Here is a 25,497-nt window from a genome sequence, read left to right as displayed (position 1 = left end):
CATTCATGCTAATAATGACACAGTCATGAGCACCATGACCTGTGCCCAAATAGCCTGCTCAGCACTGAGACACCCAGGCAGCCTCATGCGGGCTCCTTGGAGCCCCACAGAGGACGAAGGACCCTGGCTATCAGGGACATCCTCTGCACTCTTCCTAGTAAGATTTTTCCATTCCATCCCTCCTCTGGGAGATTTATTCACTGTCTTTTGTCCCCTTCTCAAGTGCCCCAGTCTAACGTCATACAAAAAAACCTATTAACACATGTCAACTAAACAAGTCAAACAATGAACATGAAATAGGATGAGCAGCTCCACATACACCAAGCTAGAATATTTCCAGTTACTCTGATTCACATCCAAGGTCGTTGCTTAGGAGGCTACCCATCTTTCCGGGTAACTATGTTTGCCTCATTTTCGTGGCAACTACGCAGTAAGACCAACTARATCAACTAAAGTTGACTTAAGTTTAGTTAAWTTAAGTCATCTGAAATCTCCACATGTTGTAATAAGTTTCCCATCTCTACTAGAGTCTGAAAGTTATTGTCTGCTATCAAAGCAAATAAGTCAAGAACAAATATGATTTTAGGTTTTTCTTTCTGCTTAAGTTTGCATAACATTACATAGATTGTATTGCATGGGAAGTATTTCACTGGACTGCAGAATGAGCTTTTTATCTGGTGATGGTGCTGATGGATGCACTAGAACTGCTATATAGTCTAGAAATATGCATTTTAGCAAGTTAAATTCTTCACACAAAACAAGGTCTGAAGATACTCAGCAACTTACTGAATTCTTGAAGACTGGCAGTAACAAGACAGTAGACAGTAATGAAAGCTTCTAGGAACAGAAGTGCAGACTGCCAATTGGCCCATAGGAAGGCCTTTTTTAAAAAAAAACATTTAAAYAAACTAAAAGAATTTGCTTTTATAAATGAAATCTAAAAATTCTAAGGCAGATTTGGTTTTATAGGAACTTACAAGATATCTTGTAAATTTACAAGATATTAAATGTGTATTAGAAATAGCAGGTGTTATGTGACAACTTAAAAACCACCTCAACCCATCTGATTGTCCAAGTAGTTAAATAAGCAGCTGCAGAATGTTCAGGTCTGATTATAATAGCTACAGTTTCTTCAAGTATACGYAAGTTTTCCTAATTTCTGTTTGACTAATTCGGTTCAGTTCAACAAATAGCTAATTAAAAGCCAGGAAATAGAGCTGAAACACAGGGAAATTTGCATGCAAGTTTGGATGGTTTTAGTGATCGAAGAAGTAAATTCAATTGAATTCAAATAATATCATTTGAATACATGAAACACATGCTAACCTTTTCCTTCTGTATTGTGTAACATTAGTTGAAAACTTTTCACAGCCCCTTTTTTGTTGTTGTTTGGACTGCATTCCAGTTTAAACACAAATGCAATGTGGCAACTTCTTAAAATGACTTTTCAAGAAGATATACAAGATATCTGACTACAGATGTAAAATATGGAAAATAAGTGACCTCTCTATATATGCTCCTGAATATGGCAAACCCCCAAGTTAGGCTTTTGGGCTAGCTTGTTCTTCACTGGCTGGTGGGTTAAATTTTAGAAAAATTAATGAAATCTTTAAAAACTATATTGAAATTAAAAGTGTGAGAACTACTGTCCTGGGTCAGATCAAAAATTCATCGGGGCTACAACAGATGCTTTGAGAAAGTTTAAAAATCAGGGTACACACAGTGCAATCCTGTAGTCAGTAAATCTATTCAGCAACTGCATAAGTTGATGTGGGTAACTTCAGACAGACTTTCTATATTTTTGAGCTCACTTGGAGAAGCAGTGCCAGGTGAAACATTTTTCCGGAGGCACAGCAGGAACTACTAGTTATCATTCCCAATTAATGTTCTATCACAACAAAATGGGAAAGTTTTGAACAGAAGAAATTTAATTGTTGTACTTCTGGCTCAACCTCCACACATGACCAGCCCTAAACTTAAAATTAGACAAACAAATAAATACAAAGGTAACTGCAACATAGTACAGAGAATACCAAGGCTGAGGATTCCACTTCAGCGCCATGGGAAAAAAGCAGCTGAGGAAAAGTAACCTTCATCCAGCTCTTCATATTTCCTCAGGAAACCAATTCCACCTGTGGGCCCGTGATGGGTGTGCTCCTTCCCCTGCCCAAGCTGACTTTTCACACGTAGCCCCCCTCAGGTGTTAACGTTTGTGTTCAGTGGCATTAGCTGAGTCTGCTGGTCACCTTCCTGATCTCTTCCTCCCTACCTCACCTCAGGCACTAATCATCAGTAACAGTCCTGATGGCTGCATTCTGATGGGGAAATGAGGGCTACTTGTGCAGGCATACCCCACCTAACCCACTGACATTTCTTGGGAGCTTTTGTTTGTTTGTCCATTTTTTAGCTCCATGTACATTCAGATTATGAATCTAGTTTACATAAACAGCACATTCTAACTTTTGCATAACTATACAGATACTTGCATATAGAAAGCATGAAACCTAGTTTCAGTGTACTACTGTACTATACCACTGAGTTAATGTGTCTTTGTCAAAATAGTTAGGTGAGCATAGACGCATATACACATGTAATCATACACTGTCGTATCTTCCGGATATTGTCCAACATGTAGGGCTTAAACTAAAATATAAAATCTGATCCATGCTGAATTATTTATGCTCTAAATTTTTGTCCCCATAGACTCAGTATTTCAGGCCAGTTTTTAACTGATTGAAGTTATAAACCAGTGTGCACTTAGAAAGCCTCCCTTTCTCCAATATGGTAAATACAAAAATGTAAGTATTTGGCTGATTTGATTTGGGAACAAAGGTAAGAAGAATTTGAAGTAAAATTTTTAATACTTGCAAAATTTTCTTTGGTACCTACTGTGATGTTACTGAAAGCCAGAGAGATACATTAATATAAAAACTCAAGTATTTAACAATTCTTGGAAAGAAAACAAAACAAAATCTTCAAGTAACTACTAAGTTTCAGCAAGTCACTTGACTTTGGTCTATCTTAGAGCCAAGTGTTCTTAGAGTTTTGGGAGACCCTACAAGTAAAAGGAATAAAATATAAAGTGCTCTTGTTCCTTACGACCTTCGCCAATTTTTCTTTTTTAATAAATCAGTTCTCTTTGTTTTAATAGCATCAGCTCTTAGTGATTCCTGCTCTGTTTTCTCTGCATCTTTCAAGTCCTGCATTTCTGATCTTTCAGTTCCATAAAATATTAAAAAAGTTTTTGCATCTTTCCTGTCTCTATGCCATTCCAAATGACTGATAACTTTATTCTAAGTTCAAGCAGTAACTCGAGATAATTAGGTCACCTCTGAGTTTTATGAGCAAGGTAGTTTCATGCTGTCATATCACACTCCTTCTTTTGATCTCTACAGAAAAACTCATATAGGTTCACCTAAAATTTTGAATCCCAAACAAAACCACTACAGTCTTGCTGTCAAGGGTGATGAAACACAGTATGTAACASCACTTGTTTTTGTTCATCCCCAGCCCTTCAAGGTGCATTTCTTTTTGTACAAAGTGCCATATGATTTTTCTGTCACATCCAATGCTAGACCACTTCACTATCATGCTCCTCTGCTAACKTGAAGCATTTAGTGACTATCTGCTAGTGAAACAAATATTCTACACAGGGTAACTATTTTTAGGATAACTAGTAGAGATTCCTATTTCTTCTCTAAGTAGTACGAACAACTGCGAGCAACAGCCTTTGAAAATACACTAGTTAACAGTGTTAACTGTTAYATGGGTTATACACACAACCTATGGGATTAGGTCAGGGAGATTTGCAACATTATTTTAGACAAATATAATTAAATGCTTGATAGAATTGTGTAGCGTTTTGGAGCCTCACAAACAGCAACAAAGATAGGAAGAATCCTGCCTAGAAAAGCTTCTAACTTCCTCGTGGATAAATTATGTTTCTTAAAGAAGCATTGGAAATGAGTAGCGGTTATATAAGAGCACGTYTTAACATGTTTACGGAAGGAAGTTTCATTTCAATACATTAGACAAATACTTGCTTCAAAGTAAACATTATATATCATGAACCTAGCTTAACCTGAATATTTAGTACTAAGTATATTGTTCAAACTTGTCTTTCAGACAATAGCCTTTATTTACAAAGTCTCGTATTTGGCTTAATTAAAAAAAGTAAAAAAAGAAAGCTAATGATTTGTCATGGAATAGATTTGCCTGAACTGAAGGCAAGATTCAAAACACACACAAGGAATTCAGCCATTTGCTTTCATCAACTYGCATTCAAACCGGGTACCAGTTTTACGAGGTTGTCTTTTCAGAAGGTCTCATCATTAAAGAAAAAAAATGTTAGCAGAGATCAACATTATTAAAAAAATGAGAAAATCTAAGAGTCTGACACTTTCTATATAGAGTGGTAACTAGAAAAAACTGTCTACAAACAAGCTATAAACCACATTAAACTTGTGAATCTCTTTATTTTTGCCTCATACTTCCCCAGTAAAAAGAATGAGGTCCAGAACATCCTGTTACAAGATATTAAGCCATTATGGCACACATTGTAGATTCAACTACCTTTTTCTGCTGTGAAGTTTGAACATAATGATTTTAAGTGGATGAGACATGTTGTAATGCAGAATTAAAGGGCAGGAAATTATGACAGAATAATTGGAAGTTTCCTGAATGAATGAGGGTGCATCTGACTGTAGAAAGTGCAAAACTCCGGCAGYAGCAGCACCTGCTTTTGAAGAAGCAGTTCAGAAACAGCAGAAACAAAACAGAAAATACAGAACTGACGAAAGAGGGAAACACAGAGGGCACGTGACCTACAACTATTTGCTCTCAGCAAAATGACTGTAGGCTGAGATTTCCACATGGCCCTCCCTAACTCAATCTATCCGGTATCACTAGTGGCCTGGATGTGCTGGGTTCCTGGGATGTGCAGAAAACAGTACTTTAATGCTTGGGCAGCATTCTTGTACAATATTTATAAACCTTGTACATTACAAACCTTGTACTGAACTTATACTGAACATATAAACCTTGTACTGAAATGATGATTTAAAGCAAGGGAATAGTTTAGAAAATCTTTGCAAAATGCACACTTAGAGATGTGCGATAGCAAGAATAAATGAGAGATCAAAAAGAGGGCAYGAGTCCATGGTGATATGAGGTAATGGCAAATTTTGGACACCTTTTCCCCRTATATTTAATGACAGCAGTACCATCCTTGCCCCCAGAGTCCAACCCTGCAGAAAYGAGCTTAAGAAACTGCTTTTACATACAGCTGCCTCTCTCAGCATTAATCATCACTGGTCCCAAAACAGATCCAGATTATACATATGCAAAGCAAGAAAAACAGTAGCAGACTGATGGTTTCAATAAATCTTCTGTCTTTTAAGTGGTTCCTATACCAGCCTTTCAACCACTGCACATCCAAAAGTATATTAGCTTCCTCAGCCTTAGCCCTGTGTGTTAAGAAAGTGAAGTTTATACAGCCATGCTACATGCAAAAACACAGGAATAGTTGCCTGCATAGACAATTAATTTTGAACTCATTAGTCAGTGCCCATCAAATTTATCTACAAGACCGGTAAGTCTCAGATATAGTCAACTACTTATAGTATTAGCAAAAACATGCACATGTTTCTCATACTTGAGCTCTTAAAAGCCTCTGGAAAAGGAAAGTCTGCACATTGAATTTAGGCTTTATCAGATACGACATCTGATATTGTATATCAGACTATATTATGTATTATTTATTATATATAAATCTGATCTGATTTATATATATATATATACACACATTAGAGCAGGTGCAAAAAAACGCCATGAATGTCCATTGCTATTCACCACTGAGAATAACACAAATCCATAGGAAGCCAGGCATTATCAGTCCTGGTATCATATAAGTACCTGGTCTTATTTGCCTGCCTCGTTCTTACAGGAAATCATCTTTCTGTTGCTGCCTGTGTCCCTCCCATGCAGGTGGGCACCACTTCACTGATGATGCAACAAGGCCAGAACACAGGCTGCAAAACGTGGGGCTTCTCATGCCTTATTCTAGGTTTCATGCTGACACATATCTGCTGTAGCACAGCTATTACACTGTACCCAAGTACACTGTTTGAGGCCTTTATCCCATTATTTCCTTCCTCCTCCTCCTGCTATAAATACAGTGTTTTCGACCTTTTTTTTTTGACAAGCCCATTTTTGACTTTAGCCCATTAATTTCAACATGACTACTCATGAAGCAAAATGTCATGCCATATGATCACAAAACTGAACAAATAACTAAACCCAAACAGCTACAACCATTAATAGGCTTTAAAATGAACCTGCTGACACAAAGACTTCCTATTTAAATCACCTGCAAAAACAAAACCAGTATTTTCCATTGAAACATAATTACATTTGTAAATAAGTAAACAAGAAACAAATCTATTTTATATTGCAACTAAGAAAGTATTCACAACTATGGGCACTATGTTCCCATATCCATGATCTACTTACTCCAACGAACTCAACGTCATCTTCGCTTTCATGCTGATTGCTGCTTATTTGTGCCAACGGCGTTTTACTCTCAGCAACGTTGCCAGAGCTGAAAGACTCCATTATCTACAGAGAAACAGACCAAAACACCCTTCACCACGTGTAGAACTGTCCCCTTGYGACACTTTCAGTTTCTTTTACCGCCACTTCAACTTTACAGCCTATTTGCATTCAACAAATCTTTTCCCGTCGCCGACCCAACTATCGATAGCAGCAAAACAAGAGATAACGAGGTAATAATTTTGCTTTCATAGCGCTGGCGCATTTTCCAAGCACCATGTGAGATGCGGCCTCACCTCTAGACACGCTGGTGCCTGCAGCAGCCACCTCGGTGCGGGATCTCCCGCGGAGACACCTGCCTGAATTTATCCCCTAATTGAGTAACACGGTTAATAGGGAGAGAGCCCCCAGCGTGCCCGCGAGCTCCCCATTAGCCTGCGCCTTGCAGCTGTGCCCCCCCACCCGCTCTCCATGAGAATGCGCAGGTTTGCTTAGCAAAAGATGCGTCTTAAAAGCAACGGCTTGAGCGCATACTTAGCAGGAACGGGAACTTTTGACGCTCTGGGCCCCTCGGGGCCCGCAGGCGGCGGCGCTGCCCCGCCGAGCGMGGCGCGCGCTGAGCGGCAGGCCCAGCGGCGGCGGCCGGGCGCCCGCGCGGCTCTGCTGACTCACTCGGGCCCGCAGAGGAGCCCGCGGGGCGCCGCGGCAGCGGCCGGGACGCGGGTTAAGCGAGGCGGCCGTGCGGCGGCAGCCACCACCATGCCGGCCCCGCGGGAGGAGGCGGCGGCAGCGGGAGGAGCGCGGCCCGCTCCGCTCGCTCCGTGCTCGTTCCCGCCTCGCGCGGCACAGAGCGGCGCGGCGGCCCGGCCCGCCCCGCGGCCGTTGCCAGGCGATGGCGGCGGCGCCGCAGCCTCACAAAGCCCCGCGCGGCCTGAAGGGACTTGTAGTTCAGCCCGCCCGCCCCTGCCGCAGGTGCCAGCGGCGCCAGGGCGCGGCTGCGCCTGCCACGGCTGCTTCCTGCCTTTTTTTTATTTATTTTTATTTATTTATTTATTTATTTATTTTTTTCCTCTTCATTTTTATTTTTGGTGCCTCAGCACCTGCCTTGCCCCGTCCCTCCCGCCTCCGCCATCGCCCGCTCTGCAGTAAAGCTCCCGGGGCGGCGGGGGAGGCCGGGCGGGAAACCCGCCCTGCATCCGGAGGGGCCGCGCGGGCCGTTAGCAGCGGCCGTTAGCGACCGTTAGAGCGACGGCGAGGCGGCCGTTGAGCCTCGCGGCCAACGTGCGGCGCCGCCCCGGGGCGGGCTCTGCCGCGGAGATCCCGACACTGCTTTTCCTTTCTTTTCCTTTCTGTTTTTCCTTCCTCCCTCTTTTTTTTTTTTTTTTTTTTTTTTTTTCTTTCTTTTTTTTTTTTTCAAGTGCCGCGGAAGCCGGCGGCTATGCATTAAATAAAATGATGAAATACCTAAGCTAACACGGACAAACAGATCTGCCTTTACCCGCAGTGTTGAGGCTGAGCAAAGGGCAGAATAACAAGTGGTGTCTTTCAAGTTGTTCGTCTATAGGAGACTGCTGCTTGTGCACAAAATGCTTCCCCTGTACAGCCTAGCCATGGTGATTGGACTGTATAAACGACGCTTTCCAGAACAGTTTTATTTCATTATCCAAACGATAGAAACATGATTATCATTTAGAAAGTTAGCCATTGCTGCTGCCACCTAAACTGTGCTCAGATTTTACATCTCGAAGTTAAATTAAAAAAAAAAGTGTTATCTGCAATTTTGTCAAAATTAACAATATATTAACAAAATTAAGGGAGGGGAGTACTCATGGTCTGCTGTTCCTGAACTAAATCTTGAAAAAGTCTAAACCTCCTGGAGGAATCGGGATAACTGAAGGATAAAGAAACTGTTTCCAAGCAGATCTCAGACTTTTGAGTGAACTCAGCAATACTCTGCAGCCAATTACCCTGAAAATATTTTTTTTCATTTTCTGTTACAAAATGTAAACACATTTCAACGTGCTTTTCTTTTTCTTTTTCTTTTTCTTTTTCTTTTTCTTTTTCTTTTTCTTTTTCTTTTTCTTTTTCTTTTTCTTTTTCTTTTTCTTTTTCTTTTTCTTTTTCTTTTTCTTTTTCTTTTTCTTTTTCACCATTGATTTCCCTCTTGTGGTCACAAGAGCAAGCAAACTGTATTACTCTTAATCTAGAATACATAGATATGGCAGGGATTTTTTTTTAAGTTTAGTTTAGTTTTAGTCATAGTCAGGTTGTATACTAGATTTTAATAAGAAGGGACAGGAACCAGACACACATGAAATTGATTTATTCAGTAGTATTATGTTTTTCAGTCATCTTTTAATCCCRGTCTTCACATACCCCAATGTTCTTCCCTCTTTAGAGGACAAATATTCTTACTAACCAGTTCATAATAAACAATGGCCAAATTCTTTTCTTTTTTTTTTCAAGATAATCTTTAAACTTAATCTAAAATGCACTACTAGAAATGGATTGTTCAAATGATTTTCAGCACTGCACTGCGCTGATTCTGAGTAATGCAAGTAACGCATCCTCTATCGCTCGAGAACAGCTGGATTTTACACTTTGTGACACACGGTATTTACATGTCACCAACTAATTCTGATTCTTGGGCAAATCTTGGGAGAACCAGTGTTAAACTGCTTGGTTCTCCTCTCCCTTCCCCTTGTCACTTCTGTAGCAATTTGTCTGCCATTATTTAGTCTGGAGTTTTGTATTCGCAGAGAGGTCGTCAGGATCTTTTGGAAAACCACTTGTATCTCCTTCCTATTCTGGAAGGACCATGGAAGGACCACCTAGTGCATCGTGACCCCCAGTGCTGGCCCAGAGACAGAGGGAGCAGCCCAGGAGCTGAACTGCTCCATGACACCAGAGCTCTCCCCAGTTAAAAGGTGTGAGTTTTACAGAAGATCTTTTCAGAACCAGTAAAAAAGAGCAAGTGTGAGAGTGTAAAACGGTGACTGATTACAGAAAAGGCCCAGAAGAGAATAAGAATAAAACTAAGACATAATAATGTTTAATTTTATTTGATAGAAAGATGCTTCAAAAATACGGATTAACTATATACATTTATGTACGCTATACATACAGGTACATTACAAAATATACATAATGGTGAATATGTTTCTGTTACATTTGACGGATGATAATGAACAACATAAGATAGAGTTTGTGTCGTTTTCATATCTGCTTTCATCTCAATCCTACCTACAAGGAATTGATAGACACGAGAGATGAAAAAGGCCAACAGATCCACAACCCTGCCCATGCAAAAATCTTCTCTATAGTGCATTTTATTATTGTTYCAGTAAAACGAAGGCTGGTTGCATCCCTCTCACAAAGTATCCAGCTGCTAACCYTGTCCTCCACCCCAACAGTACCTCTAATTTATTTCTAATTCAGATATATCTCTCTTCAAATCATCCTAATTTCCTTCATTTTCATGGTTTTATTTTTCCGTCTTCATTCATTAGTTGCTTGTATGCCAAGTATAAACTATATTTAACTGTTGTTACTCTATGAAAATAGAGGAAATACACTCCACCTGGCAGCTATGGTCTCTACCTCTCATCCCGCTCGCACAGTGTGAACCTAGAACCAGTTGAAAATAAACCGAGAAGCAAGAGTGGGGGAAACAGTGAAGAAACTGAGTGGGGCAAACAGTGAGAAGCAACAGTGGGGGAAAGGGGTCGTGTCCCCCCTTTCCAGGCAGCCCCAGGCTGCCGGTTGCCCTGCTGCACCCAGAGGTCTCCGGAGGGGCCGCCGCGGAGCGCAGGGATTTCTTGTACGGACGCGGCCAGGGCCGCCCGGCCTCCCTTGCCGCCCCCCAGCCCCAAGGCAGTGTCCCAAGCGCGAGGCGCAGCAGGAGCTGCCGCCTCCATCCTTTCCTGGCCGTGCCGCCCTTCGAGCGACCCTCTGAAGGGCTCACCCTTGCTCAGGCTCCGCAGCTGACGTGCGGGAAGGAAGAGGCAGCGGGAGCTGCCAACCCACAGCACTCGCAGCAAAGGGAGAGAGGAGCCGAACTGGCCATCCTGTTTCTCCCTTACACACATCTCGGGAGCTACATCTTCCTTCACTGCTCATGTGGTTCCTTGCTTTCTAACTGTATTTTTTTTTTTTGCAGCAATATGCAATAACTTTCCYGGATCTCACTTTTCCATCAGCTATCATGGTGAATGCATGGGAATTAAAGTGCCTCTTATACTTTATTTTGATATTATTGCAAATCCTGTGCTCTTTATCTAACTAAGGGGAAACTCCTCCTGTGTTCTTCAGGACAAGTTTATATTTTTTGAATTATAGCATAATGTGCAAATATTTAGTAATACCTTAAAGCCAAAGAATTTCATACACCTTCCTTTATTATTATTATTATTTTAATGCTGTGGGATTTGAGAAAGTGGTTCCTGACTTCTGTTCTGCTTGCAGTATCTTCAACCATTGATGCCAGGCCCATTACATATCATTCCTGCCTATTTAACTTYATACTGTTCCTTAATCTCCACAGGCAGCTTGAACGCTGCCAAGTACCTTCTGTTCCTCCTCGTCTGAATTCCCGACATCCTCTGGGCAGCCCTGGGTGGGAGAGGGTGCCAAGCTCCTCAAGGGACGCGACTCCGGGTGGGAAGAGGCGGATGTGCCGCATTCCGGCGGYGCCCGCGCGGCGGCACAGGGGCCAGCAGGGCAGCTGCGGCCTTGCTGCGTTGGTGCCTTAGCAGCTGGTGGATCCTCATCCCGATCCCGACTGTCCTGTGCGCCGGGAGGGAGGGCCCAAGGCGGAATGCCCTGAGGAGCAGCCGTGKAACCGCTGTGGAGGCAATTCATAAATAAGCAGGGACATGATCCCTCCTCTCCCAAGTTTTGGAGCACTGCAGTGTATTAAGCTATTTAACTAGTTCCCCTCATCGACATGCTCTTTTTTTTCCCTCATCTCACCTCAGTCTGACAGATCGGAGAGGATGATTTGTCTGTCCCAATGGACTTGACTACAATTTGGTCTTCTGAATTGTAGTAATTTTGTGGGGAGAGGAGGTTGGGTGGGAAACAGGAACAGAGAGAGAGGAGTTTGAAACCACACTGTCATCAGTTTGAATTTGTTAGTATACATAACACAGTTTGTTATATACATAACAAATGTTTCTCTTGACTTATCTCCTCTTGCACTTCATCTATGGGAGGTGAACGGAAGGAAGTCTAATATTTTCCCAATTTTCTTGCAAAAAAAAAGTGTCACCTGAGGTAGAAAAAACAGTAAYATTATCTATAGGATGATTATATGATATTTAAATATCATATTATCATATATAAATATCATATCACTTATATGATATTTAAATACTTWTACCTTAAGAAAATTCTGACTAGGTATAAAATGATCAATTACTAATACATTTCTTAAACACTCATTCAAGAGAATCAATTTAGGCAATATTTGCACTGGTTTCCATGGATATTGAATTGCGTTTTACATACGGACATCTCAATAACAGAAATAAAGATATTTTTGCTTTAAGATACCAAGTTTAAATTGGAAGGTCTTCAGGCACTATTGAAAAGCAACTCAGAATGGTGTTTGTTGTATATATTGTGTATTTGTACTGTTGAGCTGGTGCTCAAGATCCTCCTGTTAAGACTTCAGGAGAATTGCTTCTGTGCCGCAGGGTAACAGTCAAGAATTAGCAAAGTTTATGGATTCATCTGCTGAAGATTATAAAAGTCATAKGTACCATTACATTTAAGCTATAACACTCCAAAGAAGAACAAGTCTGTCTTTTTGTGCTATTACTTTCACCTGTGTGAACCAACRACAATGTATTTTCAAATGTTTATCTTTGATTTGCTCTTTTTATAGGACAAGGAAAAATATAGTGTATCACCCAGCCCCACTGGTTTTATACTAATCTTGTCCCTCTTTGCATTCCTATAGAGGAGCTTTCCTAAGTCAGGATAAAAATCCTATAGAGTTGCCTTCTACACATGTGGAGCCTTCTTTATATATAGATATATATATATCAAATATTTTTCTCTATTTTTTTAAGTTCTGCCCTGCCATATTCTATATAAGTAAGTTTTTAAGTATATAAATATATATGTTTGGTATATATGGAAAAAGGATTACGCAAATAGGTGACTCCACTGTCAACAGTGGTGCGTTCATCAGTTTTAGGCTAGTCTTATTCAGAAGGTAAATATGCTCATAATAGGAAAGTAAATAATGTCAAATCTAAAATAGATTTGTATATGTATGTATAAATGTATAAAATACATGTATAAATGTATAAAATACACTGATCAAAGTAAAGTAACTTCATGTCCTCACTCTTGTCTTCTCTTCCTGTTCTTTACTTACCTTGTGCTGCCTTGTCCAGAATAAGCAACATTCTTTTGTGCTGTAATGGTAAGCCGAGCTGCTTTTATATACTGTAATCACTGTACATTGGACACGAAAATATTTAGCTACTGGGCAACGCATATCTGAACACATACCTTAAAGATAACTTTTAAGATTGTTTTTGATTTTCATTGCCACAGGGAACATAGGCAATGGCACACTGTATATGTCATTTGTTTTGGAGACTTACCAGAAGCCATGATTCTGAAAAGCACCTGAGTTAAGATCTTTGCTTAAAATTGGTTTCTTGGTGCAATTGTTTAGTTTTTGTCCCATCATTCTTCTAATCAAAGCATCATCTGTGTTTGGAAACAACTGTTTGGTGATTCCTACAAAGCAAAGAGATGACATATATGAGGCTTCCAAACCATGGAAACCACACGTGCATGACCCAAAATGCATTTATTGCATCTTTGACACTTCCAACTACCACAGCTGCAGCTGTAGTGGTGTTCACTGACTGCTTCACAGGTGCTGCACACCTCTCCCTGTGCCTCCCATGCTGCTGTGCCTGCCTTTGGCCTCCTCAAAGGCAGCTCCAGGGCCAAGCATCACTTACAAGGGATATTGTTCCCTTCCTCCGTTCTGTTCCTTATCAGACATGACTATTTCTGTCCTCCATAGTTCTCACCCCACTGAATCCTGCAGTGTCTCTTCATTACTCTTCATTTGCAGTCCACGTCTCCTTCTCCAAAATTGCTTTTCTCTTTTTTCCATTAACTGCCTAATGTTTTTTGAAGGCAATACTAACAGAACTGGGCATCAGGAATGCGCTTCCTGCTCCCCTCTTCTCCATTATCTTCACTTTCCATCGTCCGTTTTAATTTCCTTTCATTTCAACAGCTTTCCTCTTCTTTAAATAATCTGATCTAACTCATTTTCTGCAGTCCTAGAATTCTCATACTTCCTCCTTAGTTTTCTTCTTCTCCTGTATAATGTTATTTTAACAGTTTTTTATTGATTTCTTGAGGGCTTTGGTTTCGCTTAATAACATTTCTTTAACTTTGCTATAGGTTCCCTTTGTCACTGAGCTCTCCTGCAGCAGTCTGTGTATTGCGTTCGGGTTATATTATATTCTCTGCTTTCCTTTTCACTTTTGCTCAGACCCTTTCACTGAACCCACCCTTTCACTTTAAAAAAGCTGCCAGTAGCTTTTCAACCAAGAAACCTTTTTTTTTTTAACACTCAAGCTATTTATTATCTGGTGTCTTAAATCCCTAGCTCTTCGTTTCTTACGGCTTTTTTTTCCTTGAACTTGGTGAATTTTCTTTCCTTGTTTCTCTCATCCACCTGATCTTTGGCTATGTCCACCTCTCCTGATAATACCCTGGCAAAGAGAGTGTACTCCTCTTCATAGCTGGCACTCGAGAAACAGGCAAAGCTACCAAAAACATTATTATTCCCATTATGTATTTTTGGATATATTCACTTGGATATATTCAGTTTTATGTTACTTTATTGTCAAACTGTCCTAAATACATTTTTACCACTTCACTGTCTCTTTCTTCTTGATTTTGGCACTTTTTTTCTCTATATAGCCTCCTAAGAAAAAGAGGTATATGCAACTGTACCGTAAAAACCCTATTGGTAACTCTTGAAACTGATGGCCAACTTCAATAAAACTTGTCAAAGGGGTGCGGGGACTGGAGGGACTTTAGGGTACGGAAGAAGACTGGCAGTGGGGAAGGGATTCTGGTTCAGAAAATACGGCTAAATTAGTAAACCATTAAGGTTTACTGGTATTAATCCAAATAAAATTGGTGCTAACAAAATATGACGTTCTTTAAAGTTGCTACTTGCATCTGCAATGATTTTCTCTTTCTGTTCATATGAAATGATTTTCTCTTTCCTATGCACCAAACACTTTCTGCCTTAAACCTCATCAGGAAATCCATTCTCCTTGCTTCCCCAATCACTGTATTTTATACTTTTCTCTTTGCTTTGCCTGAAACCCTATTTAAAATGTCAGAATTTGTAATCTTCACCAACTACAGAATAGAGCAGGCCTTATTTCAAAGCTGATCAAATGTACTCCCTTTGCCTCCCTTTTATTTGTTACCTTTGTGTTCCAGGCATGACTGTTGTATATAATTCTTGCAAAGGCTAAAAAAAATTACATTGCTGCTATGCCACTATTAAATGAAAACACAGAATTTGCTCATCTGAAACACTACTACATAGCACTTCACTATAAGCCTTTATCACAGCTAAGTTAAAACAAAGAGAAGACGAAGAAGAAAATATGAAATAGTCCATGAGCTGAGTTAGCAGCTGTAATGTTTTACTGCCCCTCAAGAAAGCCCCTGTCAATTCAGTGCCATATTGAATAATGTTAACAAGTCATCACCTATGATTTCCTGAACTTCATTCTGATTCATAGCTGGTTTTGCTGCTTTGTCCCTGGAGGAGGAGGACTTTGCACCCGTCAGGCTGTGCGTGGCCATGTATTCGTGTGTATAAAGGGCTTGCATCAAGTCATTTATAAACTTCTGAGGTTTGCTCTTGTTGCAAAGTGCAATCTGCCACTTCTCGATCTTGAACTGGAAAACAAAATTGGTCATAGGCAGAACTATTGAAGTTACCTGGAAATATTATGCACCACTTCCCCAGCAGCCCTTCTTGCTCTGCGTGGCAGCAACAGGACACGTTCAGGCAGCTCTCAGTCCTTCTGCTCACATGCCACAAACAGGATGCTGTGCCCAAACCAACAGCGGTGCCTCTGGATGCTCCAGGCACTGCCATGTGTGGCCCCAGGAGGTTTCCACACTGGAGCTTTCTACACTGGAGGTTTCCACACCACAGCTGCATGCAAACTCTCCCAATGTACAGTTCTGAGCTACTTCTATTCAGCAGGAAGGTTAGGTTGCTCAGATAACTTGGTCTCTTTAGTTCCTTGGGCTAGGCAGATCTTGTGCACTGTGCTATTTAGTCAAAGAATCACGCCTTGATAATTCTTAATGCATTTATTTGAGGGGGGGAACCCCATAAGGACACATGACTTCTACAGATTGGCATGACTCAGTGCACAAAAAATGCTTGTGAGAATTGTGAATGCAGAAGCTGGAATTATTATTTTCATTAGTTTTTTTTTTCTTTTTTTTTTTTTTTCCTGTACAGCCTCTATGCCTGAGGCTTCTCAATTCTGTTCTGTTATAATGGAGAATATGGGAATATCTTTATGCAGTGCAAAATATATATTTCTACTGACAGCTGGCTGGTGTTTGGAACAAGAGCAGAAAACACCATCTTCCATTTTACTTATTAGTGCTTTAAACAGATTGTGCTGGTATTTTCCTTAGATAACCTCTGAAATGCTGTCATTCCCCTCCAGTATTTGAAACACCAGAGCAGGACCTGTTCTTGGATCTCAGTGTTTCCTTCATTCACTCACATTCTGCTCGTGATGAGTGGGCCTGTGCAAAGCCAAAGAACTCCAAACAAGTTCCAGGCCGCACCAGCACGCTGAAGTATGTCTAGGGTGACCCATGGAAATGTCCCTCTGCACAAAACAAGCTCTTCAGTCACTTCATCGAGTGAATGAAGATAGAATGATTTCACAGAAGCACAGGAGGGTTGAGGTTGGAAGGGACCTCTAGAGATCATCTAGTCCAACCTCCTGCTCCAGCAGGGACACCCAGAGCACGGGGCACAGGCCGGCATCCAGGTGGGTTTTGAAGATCTCCAGAGAAGGAGACTCCACAACCTCCYTGGGCAGCCTGTGCCAGGGCTCTGTCACCCCCACAGGAAAGAAGTTCCCTCACATGGAGATGGAACTGACTGTGTTTCAACTTGTACCCATTACTCCTTGTCCTGTCACTGGTCATCACCAAGGGTCATCCTCTCTACATTCTCCCCTCAGGTATTTATATATATTGATCAGATCTCTTCTCAGTTTTCTCCAYGCTAAAAAGACCCAGCTCGCTCACTCTTTCCTCATACAGTGGATGCTCCAGGCCCTTAACCATCTTTGTCGCCCTATGCTGGACCCTCTCTAGAAGTTCCACATCCCTCTCATATTGAGGAGCCCAGAACCATTTTTCCTGATCCTTTTTATATCTGTTATACAATTTTTAGTTTTTGTGCTTTAAATTGCCTCTTATCTGACCTGTTTCTCAATCTGTTGCTCCTCATCTTCCACGTTCAAAGTCACGGGTGAGCTGGAGTTACTGTGCATAGTTGCACAGGAATCTGCGTAAGAATTGCCTGGCGGTTTCCAAACAGCATGTGAGGGAAGGCTGGACCCCGACRTTGTCACTCCTCCTTTGAGCAGAGCTTCTGCCATGCCCACCAGCTCCTCAAAATGGGTGACTGCCTGTGGCAACACTGGAATTAAATGGAAAGTAATGGCTAAGAACTGTCATGGGATCTTCCAGACTCCAACTGTGTCAGCACACATATTTTTGTAATTAAAGTCCTGTCACACAAGAAAAAGAGTGAAAGTAATCAACAAAGATGCTTTAACATGGGTTTTTTTTTCCTAGTTTCTCAAAATCTTCCTGTCGTTCTCCTGCTGTCACCTGTGAAGTTGTGGCCTCTGCCTTCCCAACATGCTACATAAGTTCTCTCATACTAAAAGCAGATTATGCCCCTCACAGCACTAAGGTAGGTATTTTTCTTTTTCTTCTTTTTGCTATCTCAAAATCTGAACAAGCCTTCAGTGATGCTGAATACAGGCCAAATAGTGATACGCTTGATTTTTCGGTTGTTTCAAAGGAGTTACACCTTACAGACACCTTAAATTACTCTATTTTCCCATTTTTTAATCTATAGAGAACGTCTTTTAAATGGCCACTTCTCTGATTAACATTTAGTTTCAAAAATAAGTTTTCATTGAGTGCATTAAAAAAAATTAATTTAGTGAGCTGAAAGGATGTGATGGATAAAGAATCAGCAAGGTACAAAATCATTAACTTATTGGAAAATGCTGTAAAAATGCTCAAGATGAAAGGACTTAAATGTCTAAGTTGTGTGACACTAACAGGTGGAGAAGGAAAATAATAAGTATTTACAAAATCATAAGACAATAAAAACAAGAGATGTAGCRGGTTGTGCATGAGTGCTATGATGTAGCTGGTTAGGAAGTAGCATATCCTCTTTGAAAATTTATTCACAGTGATTTGAAATATTGGATTCAGTCTTGGATACTTCAGAAAAAGGCTCAGGGTCAAATAAGAGAGACTTCAGAGATGGTCACTAAGTGATTAAAGATTCATTTATAAAAGAACAAAATAGAAAGCTTCATGAAAGAATTAATGTGTTATTCCTAGATCTAACTTAGATCTAACTTAGATCTAACTTAATAATCAATACTGATTATTAACCAAATAATTTTAAAATAAAAGCATTCCAAAATAAAGGCAATTTCAGTAGATGAAGAATAGTTGCTTAATGAGTAAGATTTCCTTGGACTGGTCAATGGAGTATTCAAGTTTAGCCTGTGGTTACATATAGGAAAGAAACATTTTCGCGGGACTAACTGGCAGGATTTGGATAGATTTTTCTGCTTTTAACCTTGTGATCATGTGGTCTCCACTCAAGATGATTTTATTTTGTAAGTGTTGCTGGAATTAAATGTTGCTATGTGACGAAGACTGTACTATCGGTAGGCCTTGACCTTGCCAGGTGCTCGAGCATCCATAACTCCCATCCAAAGGCTCTTTTATAAATCCAGCTTTTCACAGCCTTCAGGCTCTGCGCTTCAGCACCGCGTTTCCCCTGTCTTTACCTTGGAGCACGACCAGGGACTGCCTCAGGCGGCAGTTTTCCCTCATGGTGTCTGCCAGTTTCCTCTTGAGGCTCTTTATTTTGGCACACAGCTCCACCTTGGATAGTTGAAATAAGGGCTCTTCATCCTCACTGCTGCTTTCACTGTACGAATAGTTGTTTCCTGAATAGGGCTCTCTCTGGAAAAAAAAAAGTCTATTTAAATCAACACACAGAAAATTAAAGCATTAAAATTATCATCACAATATCTGGCTAAATCAGAATATTGCCTTTATATACACAAACTATACAAAYAGACTCGGTGTATTTTATTGATACCCGTTACAGAACATGAATTTTACTGTTTAGGTTTGAATTCTAAATGAAATTGCAGAATAACACTTATCTGTTAGATTTTTTTCCCTTTATGTTCTCCATTCACTGCTTTTCTAAGGTGTTACCTTTAAGAACCAAAACTTTACCAAACCAAAGCTCTGATATCTCCTTCAAATAAATAAATGTTTCCTTTTCCTTAACAGATTCAAATTATTCCAGACAAAATGTTTACCTGTTTGTTAATTAAAGATGTTTCAAGCTGACTYAGGATGTTAGCAGAGGCAGCTGCCTGTAATGATTTCTTCCTTTTCACAGGCCTCAGCATTCTCCCCTGCAAGCAAGAGCACAGTTCCTCTCCATTTCTAGAGAACTCTCCATCTGAGTATCTTGTGGTATACTATAAATTTCACTTTTTCCGTGACATTCTCTATTTTTGAGTATTTTTGAGTAAAACATTTGCAGCCTTTTGTTAATCTTGAGCTGTAGGTCTTCTTTCCCCTAGTTGTGCCACTGCAGTCCTCAGAACCAAGCAGAGATCAGAAATGCTGGGCCCTGCCCTTGTGCAGTGCTCAGGGATGTGTCTTATGGCAGAGGATGCAACGGATCTATAGGGCACCCAAAATCTTGAATAACATTTTTTCTTTACATAAGCCTAAGTTGGCCTAAATGCTTTCTCCGACATGTTACTGTGCTGGGACATCATGTGAAGTATTYCTACCTTCAGCACATGTATTTTTTGTTTTTTGCTGTGAACCACAAAACCACTGTTTTGTGTTTTCACTGTGAATCAACTGCTACAGTCTACTTGATTATATCATGAGCTTACCCCATAAAGACAGAAACTCACCTGTGCTTGAGCCAGGTCACTGTCCTCACTTTCGGAGAATATCATTTCTATCCTCTTTCTCTTGCCTTTTCCAAGGACTTGTATTTTTGTAATTTCATCTGCTTGCAGTATCTTCTGCATCATTTCCACCAGCTCTTGGGGGTCATCTGAAGTGAAGGGAAAGAAAGGCCCAAGAAAAGAATAATCAGCAAAATTAAGTACTGCTACTTTGTAAGTAGAGTAAAATCCCCTGTCAGCCCCAARCTCTGCACTGTACTCACCACTCATGTACACAACCTTCACCAGGTGCTTCTCTGTCCTTCTTTCTCCCACAGGCCAGTTCACCAGCACATGCTCATTTCGTTTCAGGAGCCTTTCTAGTTCGTTGTCATCACTGGGAAGATCTTCTATCCAGGAAGTCTCTCCAATTTGCAGTGAGTTATCACTTACAAAATCAAAGAGAGTGAATTTTTTCATTGTTAAAAATCATGTGTTCTTGTCACACAGACACAACCTGCAGAATAAAAAAAATAGCTGTTACTGGGTCATGCCACACGAATGCTACGAGAATAACTTAAAAGCCCTGACCCATCCTCCTATTCCTAATTTTGAAAATTATCTTGTATGAAAATATTCCAGATAAGGAAGTGAAAGCCAGCCAAGTGACATGTTAAATCTCCTCTGAAAGGTGGGAATGCAGTCTGCTCAACACRCATACATTGGGAAGGCAGTTGCCTCCAAAACTGCAGAAGCAGCTTTCACTTAGAGAGTCCTGGCTTCTGTACTGTACATGTCTCATCTATCTCCTGTCCCACATCTCTGCTACCACCATATCTGCCCCAACAGAACTTTTCAATATGTCCAGAGACTGAAAGATCCAGGTATGATAAGAACTTCCCCTCCAGTAGGGGAAAGTACCAAATCTCTATATATACTATTAAAAGGGCTGTGTGACTCCCAGGACTATACTCATCACCTTGTGGGAAGTAAGATGTGCCATGGCAGCCTCAAGAAAACAACCCAGGAAACCCTGGACAAGTGACTGGATGGAGCGTGAYGCATTCTGGCACTGGAAAATTTGATCTATATAAGAAATGACAGGCTGAGGCCTGGAAGGGAGCTGGGCTGCCTCATGAAGAACAACTCCAACACAGAGAACCCAGACCAAATATACACACAAATTCTCTCCTTTAATTTAAGAATTTAATTTAATAAARTATTAAATTTAAGAATTTAATATTCTTAAATAAGGGGTCATTTTAGCCCTTTTTAATGCACTGAGGTTCTACACTAGAAAAAAGGAACTAGTCATACTTTGTAGTTTGTTTATCTAATCAAGCTGATATGCCATACATTAAAATATGAAATGCGAAATATGTTATTGAACGTGACTGCAAGTGTTATCAGTTCAAATACATGTTTCTATTACACTCTGCAAACGATTTTTCCACTTTAAAAACATTAAAATACATAGACCCAAACCAGTTTTTGTTAAATTTTCATCTTCTTCCCAACACACATAGGGTTTGGCCTGTCAGTTCATAGAGGTGAATTAATTTCACAGGGCTGCAGACTCATGAATTTGCAGCTGTAACTGTGATTTCTGATTTAYTTGGCCTCAATCAGTCAGAAGCAAATCTAGTGCCTCATGCAGGGGCTGTCAGAAAGGTAACTCAGAGCTAGGAAAGAAGAATTACTTGCAGCTATTATGTCAAAGTGAGAAAGTCTGGCTCTAAGGAGCAATGTCAATTCTCTCGTAGGAGCCCAGACCACTGCTATTCACCGTGTCTGTGCTGTGCTTCACAAGAGCTGGCTTTCCACACAGACRTGAACTTGTTCATTTGCAGGACAACTGTGCTCTTGTCTAAGTGCTTGTTGGATATAATGAGGTAAGCAGTATAAGAAACTACCATTAAAAAGAAGAATATTAAATCATACTTTTTGCAGAATGCATCCAGTGCAGTAGCATTGTTAAGTAGTGGACTGACATGCTAAAGAACTGGGATTTGCAAAAATTTGCAKAAGTTTCTCTAGAAAATGAAGAGAATTAGAATAATCTGAAAAAAAAATCTTCCCCTGTAAACTCGAGGGAGGATGCAGCTTGAATATTTATGTTAGCATGAGTTGCTGGAGGCCTAATTCTGCCACCTACCCTGTGGATCTTCACCCCACAGGAAGGAATCATCCAAATAAGCAAACATATAGACAAAACAAAATGGAAAGGAAAAAAAATTTCATCAATTCAATTGAGAATTTAATAGAGGCAGGTAAGACCCAGAATGAAACCAGATATTTGTTAAAGTCACAAGACTCCTGATTTGGAACAGCTTGCATATGCAACCACATTAAACATTAGTATCTTTTCTTCATTTTTAGACTTTTTGTATATTTATACTCACTGCTCACCTCATAATTTCTCATTGTGCATAAAGCTGTTAACTTCCACCTATGACAACTGAGCCCAATAATCCCCATCACCCAGTCCTTCAATTTTCAAGCAAACTCACGTTCACCTGCAAGAATTGGGAGGGGTTCTGAGATACTTCATTATGCTCCAAAGAGCTCACATAACAGCACGGGGTCTCAACACCTGCCCATGTACTAAGACTAAGAGCTGCTGCTACTGACTATGTCTCGTAGCCCCCAAACAGCCTGCAGCTCTGCAGTCTTAGACAAATGTCCCCTTAGCCATGGAGCGTGTTTGTGTTTTGTGTTTGCACAGAATTACCAAGTCAGAAAATAAAGCAAATGTTCCATGCATGGAAGTGATGATTCCCCAAGGCACTGGGACTATTTGCATACACACTGTGACCACAAGCAGGTATGTAGTGAGTCTAACAGTTATCTGAAAGTATCAGGTGTGTGTGTTTTAGGGCTTCACAAGCTCAATGGATACTGGGGTTTCTGGATGTTTGAAGCTCATGACAGGAGCTGCATGTCACTGGTAGACACGTGGCCAGTAGAATCTAGTCTTCCATAATGAAATAAATCCTTCTTGCAGTCTTCATTACACTATTATCCAAATTATCTAAGAGTAGGGGGGAAAAAAGAAAAAAGTATGCACAGGCCTTCATGCACCTAGATCCATATATCCATGTGAAGAGCTCCAGGCCCTGATGCCAAGGTAAACAGTGAGTGTCAACCTATCCATTCTGCCAGTCAATGAGAGCTGCAGCTTTTATCACGGGCATTGCAGGGCTTTTGGGGTCCAGCAACTCGTCTGCATCAGCTACAATCTTCTCTCTGACTGCTGAGCTGGCAGGATGCTTGCCTGCAGTGGGAGGAGGTGCCAGTAAACAGCTAAACTGATTTCACTGAGAGCCTTAACAGCTGCCAAATTATCATATAGGCTCCATAGGATGCTGAAAGGAATCAGGTAAGGGTTCACAAACAGTCAAGGGGAGAAAGGAGGGGCATCTCCAGCCCTTTAGCTTCTGGAAGGAGGGATAGAGCTTCCTGGCTGCTTTCCGAGCCTCTGCACAGTCCTGTGGCTTGTGCTGCTTTCAGGGAGGCAACAGCAGGAAAAGAGAAGCAAGAGAGGCTGGCCAGGCCCCTCTCCTGTGCCACAGCTCTGCTGGGCACCAGCTCAAACTCCTACATTACATAAAGTGAGCAGAAATTGCTACACTGCCCACCGCAATAATTAGTTTTTTTTTTTTTAATGGGGCTATGGCTTCAGCTCCCTCAACACACCTTAATGAAACTGTATCTTTCCACAGAATTCACTGTGACAATCCCAGGGCCCTGGGGATAATACCCAGCTGTCTGCAGGCATCATGTCCAGCCAGCGACTGAAGGGATTAGACAGGTAGAACCAAATGTCTCTAATGAAGGAAAGGACCCAGTCAAACACTTCGCGTATCGGAAGGTGAGTGCTGCAGTGTTTTCTCACGCTGCTTCCCAGCTGGAGTTCATGTGAACCTTACATGAGCATGGACTGCCACAACAGAAGGTAAAATACACCAGATRTATAAATCCAACAGAAAAAAATAAAATGAACATGCACGGAGGGATTAATCTYGACAAACTTTAATTATCTTAAAAGCGTGCTGCTGGCTAGACGTGTTTGGCTTGCTTTAGTCAATGCAGAAAAAGGTGATTCATCCCATCCTAAGGCAGACAGATGACTTACTGTCTGGGTGAGYCTATTGCCCTCCGTGGACTATACAGAGGTGGGTAGGTGCGTGTGTGCTTAGGGCATCTGCCTTGGTCCAAACCCCCCAGATCAGCTGTTTCTGCCTGTGAAGTTGTAGGGTACCTTCCAATAGACCTTCTGCTGGAGAGGTGAGAGGATGGAGTTCAACATCTCTTGATGTGCCTCTGGTTCTCTGCTTAAAATCTTTCTCCCATAGTTCTGAGAGTCATCAAGTTAGATTCCTGACATGGAGTGCTTTTCTTGTTAGTTTAATTGGGAGACATGTAATTGCTGACAGACATTATCCAGCATGCAGTAACCACACAGGCAGAATTACACAGCGTTTGAGAGCCACTTAGGTATTTCACAAATTACTTTACTACATTCTCCAAGTAAAAAGACCAGCCTCTTTTTCTCATAAGTACTGAAGCCCAAACTTATAATTTCTCTCTGTTCTGAGATACAAATCTGTCCCTTTTTACAAAAGCAGGTGATCTGCAGAAGGAAAAAAAATAGAGGACATCATTTAAAAGGACCATAGAGGTAACGTTAATTGGATTCCTAATTTTTACAAACATGTTAACATCTCACATTCTGCACAGATGCTACAAGTTCACATGCAGAATATTGTTACTAAGCAACCAAAACGCCTTAACAAGGAAAATAAACACAAAGTAATTTTAAAGAAATATTTTACCCTTTGACTGACATAGTCTGTTCTATTCAGCTTGAGAAGTGGCAGATGGCATGGTGGCATCATTATTTCTCCTTCCTTTCAGTAAACGCAGTGTAAAATACTTCAAATTTACAACATGAGATTGTGGTGCTACTCAATGGGTCTGATTCTGTTGTGGCTTAAAAGAGAGGGAGCTTTGCCATGGGCAAAAGCAGTTGAAACAAAACAAGATCAGACTTCAATTGTACCATAGCCACACAACACAGAACCATAATAAAGTACTAACGTTTTATATTGTCTGTCCTCTAATACTATTTGTCTTTTGGTAATACTAATTTTCCTTGGCAATCCCTCTGTTGGGATAGAATTTCATCCATCTCACTTAAAAACATTTATTTCCATTTCAGCCTAATGAATAGTAGTCATAGATTTGTTTGGTGTTTATTTGATTATGGCATTTTAATTGAACTTGGTAGGACATTACACAATGTTTGTATAAAGCCCTTGGGCTAAACARAAGTCTTAGAATTACTGATTTTCTGTGTTTAATTTATGATGGAAAATACAACCTTTTATGCCCTGTTRTAGGTTCTCATCTTATTCCCCTGAAACCAATATGAGATTTACTAATGATTTCACTGGAATTAGATGCTGTCTGAGGARTGAAGTGTTGTTATGGTTCAAAATATTTACAGTGTGATCTTAGTCATTTCATGGGAGAGGATGACTTWACGGAAGGAATCTGCAGTTTTGGGTTGAGAACTGCACACTGCAGATTTTCCAGAACCATCTAAATTCAGCTGAGGATCTCTGGGCTCCAGTGATTGAGTTTAAATGATAACCTA

The 25,497-nt window shown here is 40.7% G+C and overlaps 2 protein-coding genes across 3 annotated transcripts in view; both read right to left on the bottom strand.

Annotated features, from left to right (window-relative positions):
* The window catches only part of ZNF451 (zinc finger protein 451), a 36,805-nt gene extending 29,945 nt beyond the window's left edge, over positions 1–6,860 (bottom strand). For both annotated transcript variants that reach the window (XM_026036669.1, XM_026036670.1), the window contains exons 1-2: positions 6,846–6,860; positions 6,511–6,615 (exon numbers count right to left, since the gene is read on the bottom strand). In XM_026036669.1, coding sequence (XP_025892454.1) covers positions 6,511–6,612 — 102 coding nt within the window. In that variant the 5' untranslated portion in view covers positions 6,613–6,615; positions 6,846–6,860. The remainder of the gene's footprint in view (positions 1–6,510; positions 6,616–6,845) is intronic.
* Positions 6,861–12,845: 5,985 nt separating this feature from the next.
* The window catches only part of BEND6 (BEN domain containing 6), a 16,604-nt gene continuing 3,952 nt past the window's right edge, over positions 12,846–25,497 (bottom strand). The window contains exons 2-8 of the mRNA XM_026036672.1: positions 20,123–20,355; positions 19,863–20,008; positions 19,248–19,346; positions 18,702–18,879; positions 17,082–17,299; positions 15,324–15,516; positions 12,846–13,305 (exon numbers count right to left, since the gene is read on the bottom strand). Of these exons, the coding sequence (XP_025892457.1) occupies positions 13,163–13,305; positions 15,324–15,516; positions 17,082–17,299; positions 18,702–18,879; positions 19,248–19,346; positions 19,863–20,008; positions 20,123–20,318 (1,173 nt within the window). The 5' untranslated portion in view covers positions 20,319–20,355 and the 3' untranslated portion in view covers positions 12,846–13,162. The remainder of the gene's footprint in view (positions 13,306–15,323; positions 15,517–17,081; positions 17,300–18,701; positions 18,880–19,247; positions 19,347–19,862; positions 20,009–20,122; positions 20,356–25,497) is intronic.

The sequence above is a fragment of the Nothoprocta perdicaria genome, unplaced genomic scaffold (genome assembly GCF_003342845.1).
Source record: "Nothoprocta perdicaria isolate Ctin4 unplaced genomic scaffold, notPer1 scaffold_184, whole genome shotgun sequence".
Classification (NCBI taxonomy): Eukaryota; Metazoa; Chordata; class Aves; order Tinamiformes; family Tinamidae; genus Nothoprocta; species Nothoprocta perdicaria.
Note: the sequence above shows the minus strand (reverse complement) of the source record. Positions and strands in the feature narration are given on the sequence as shown.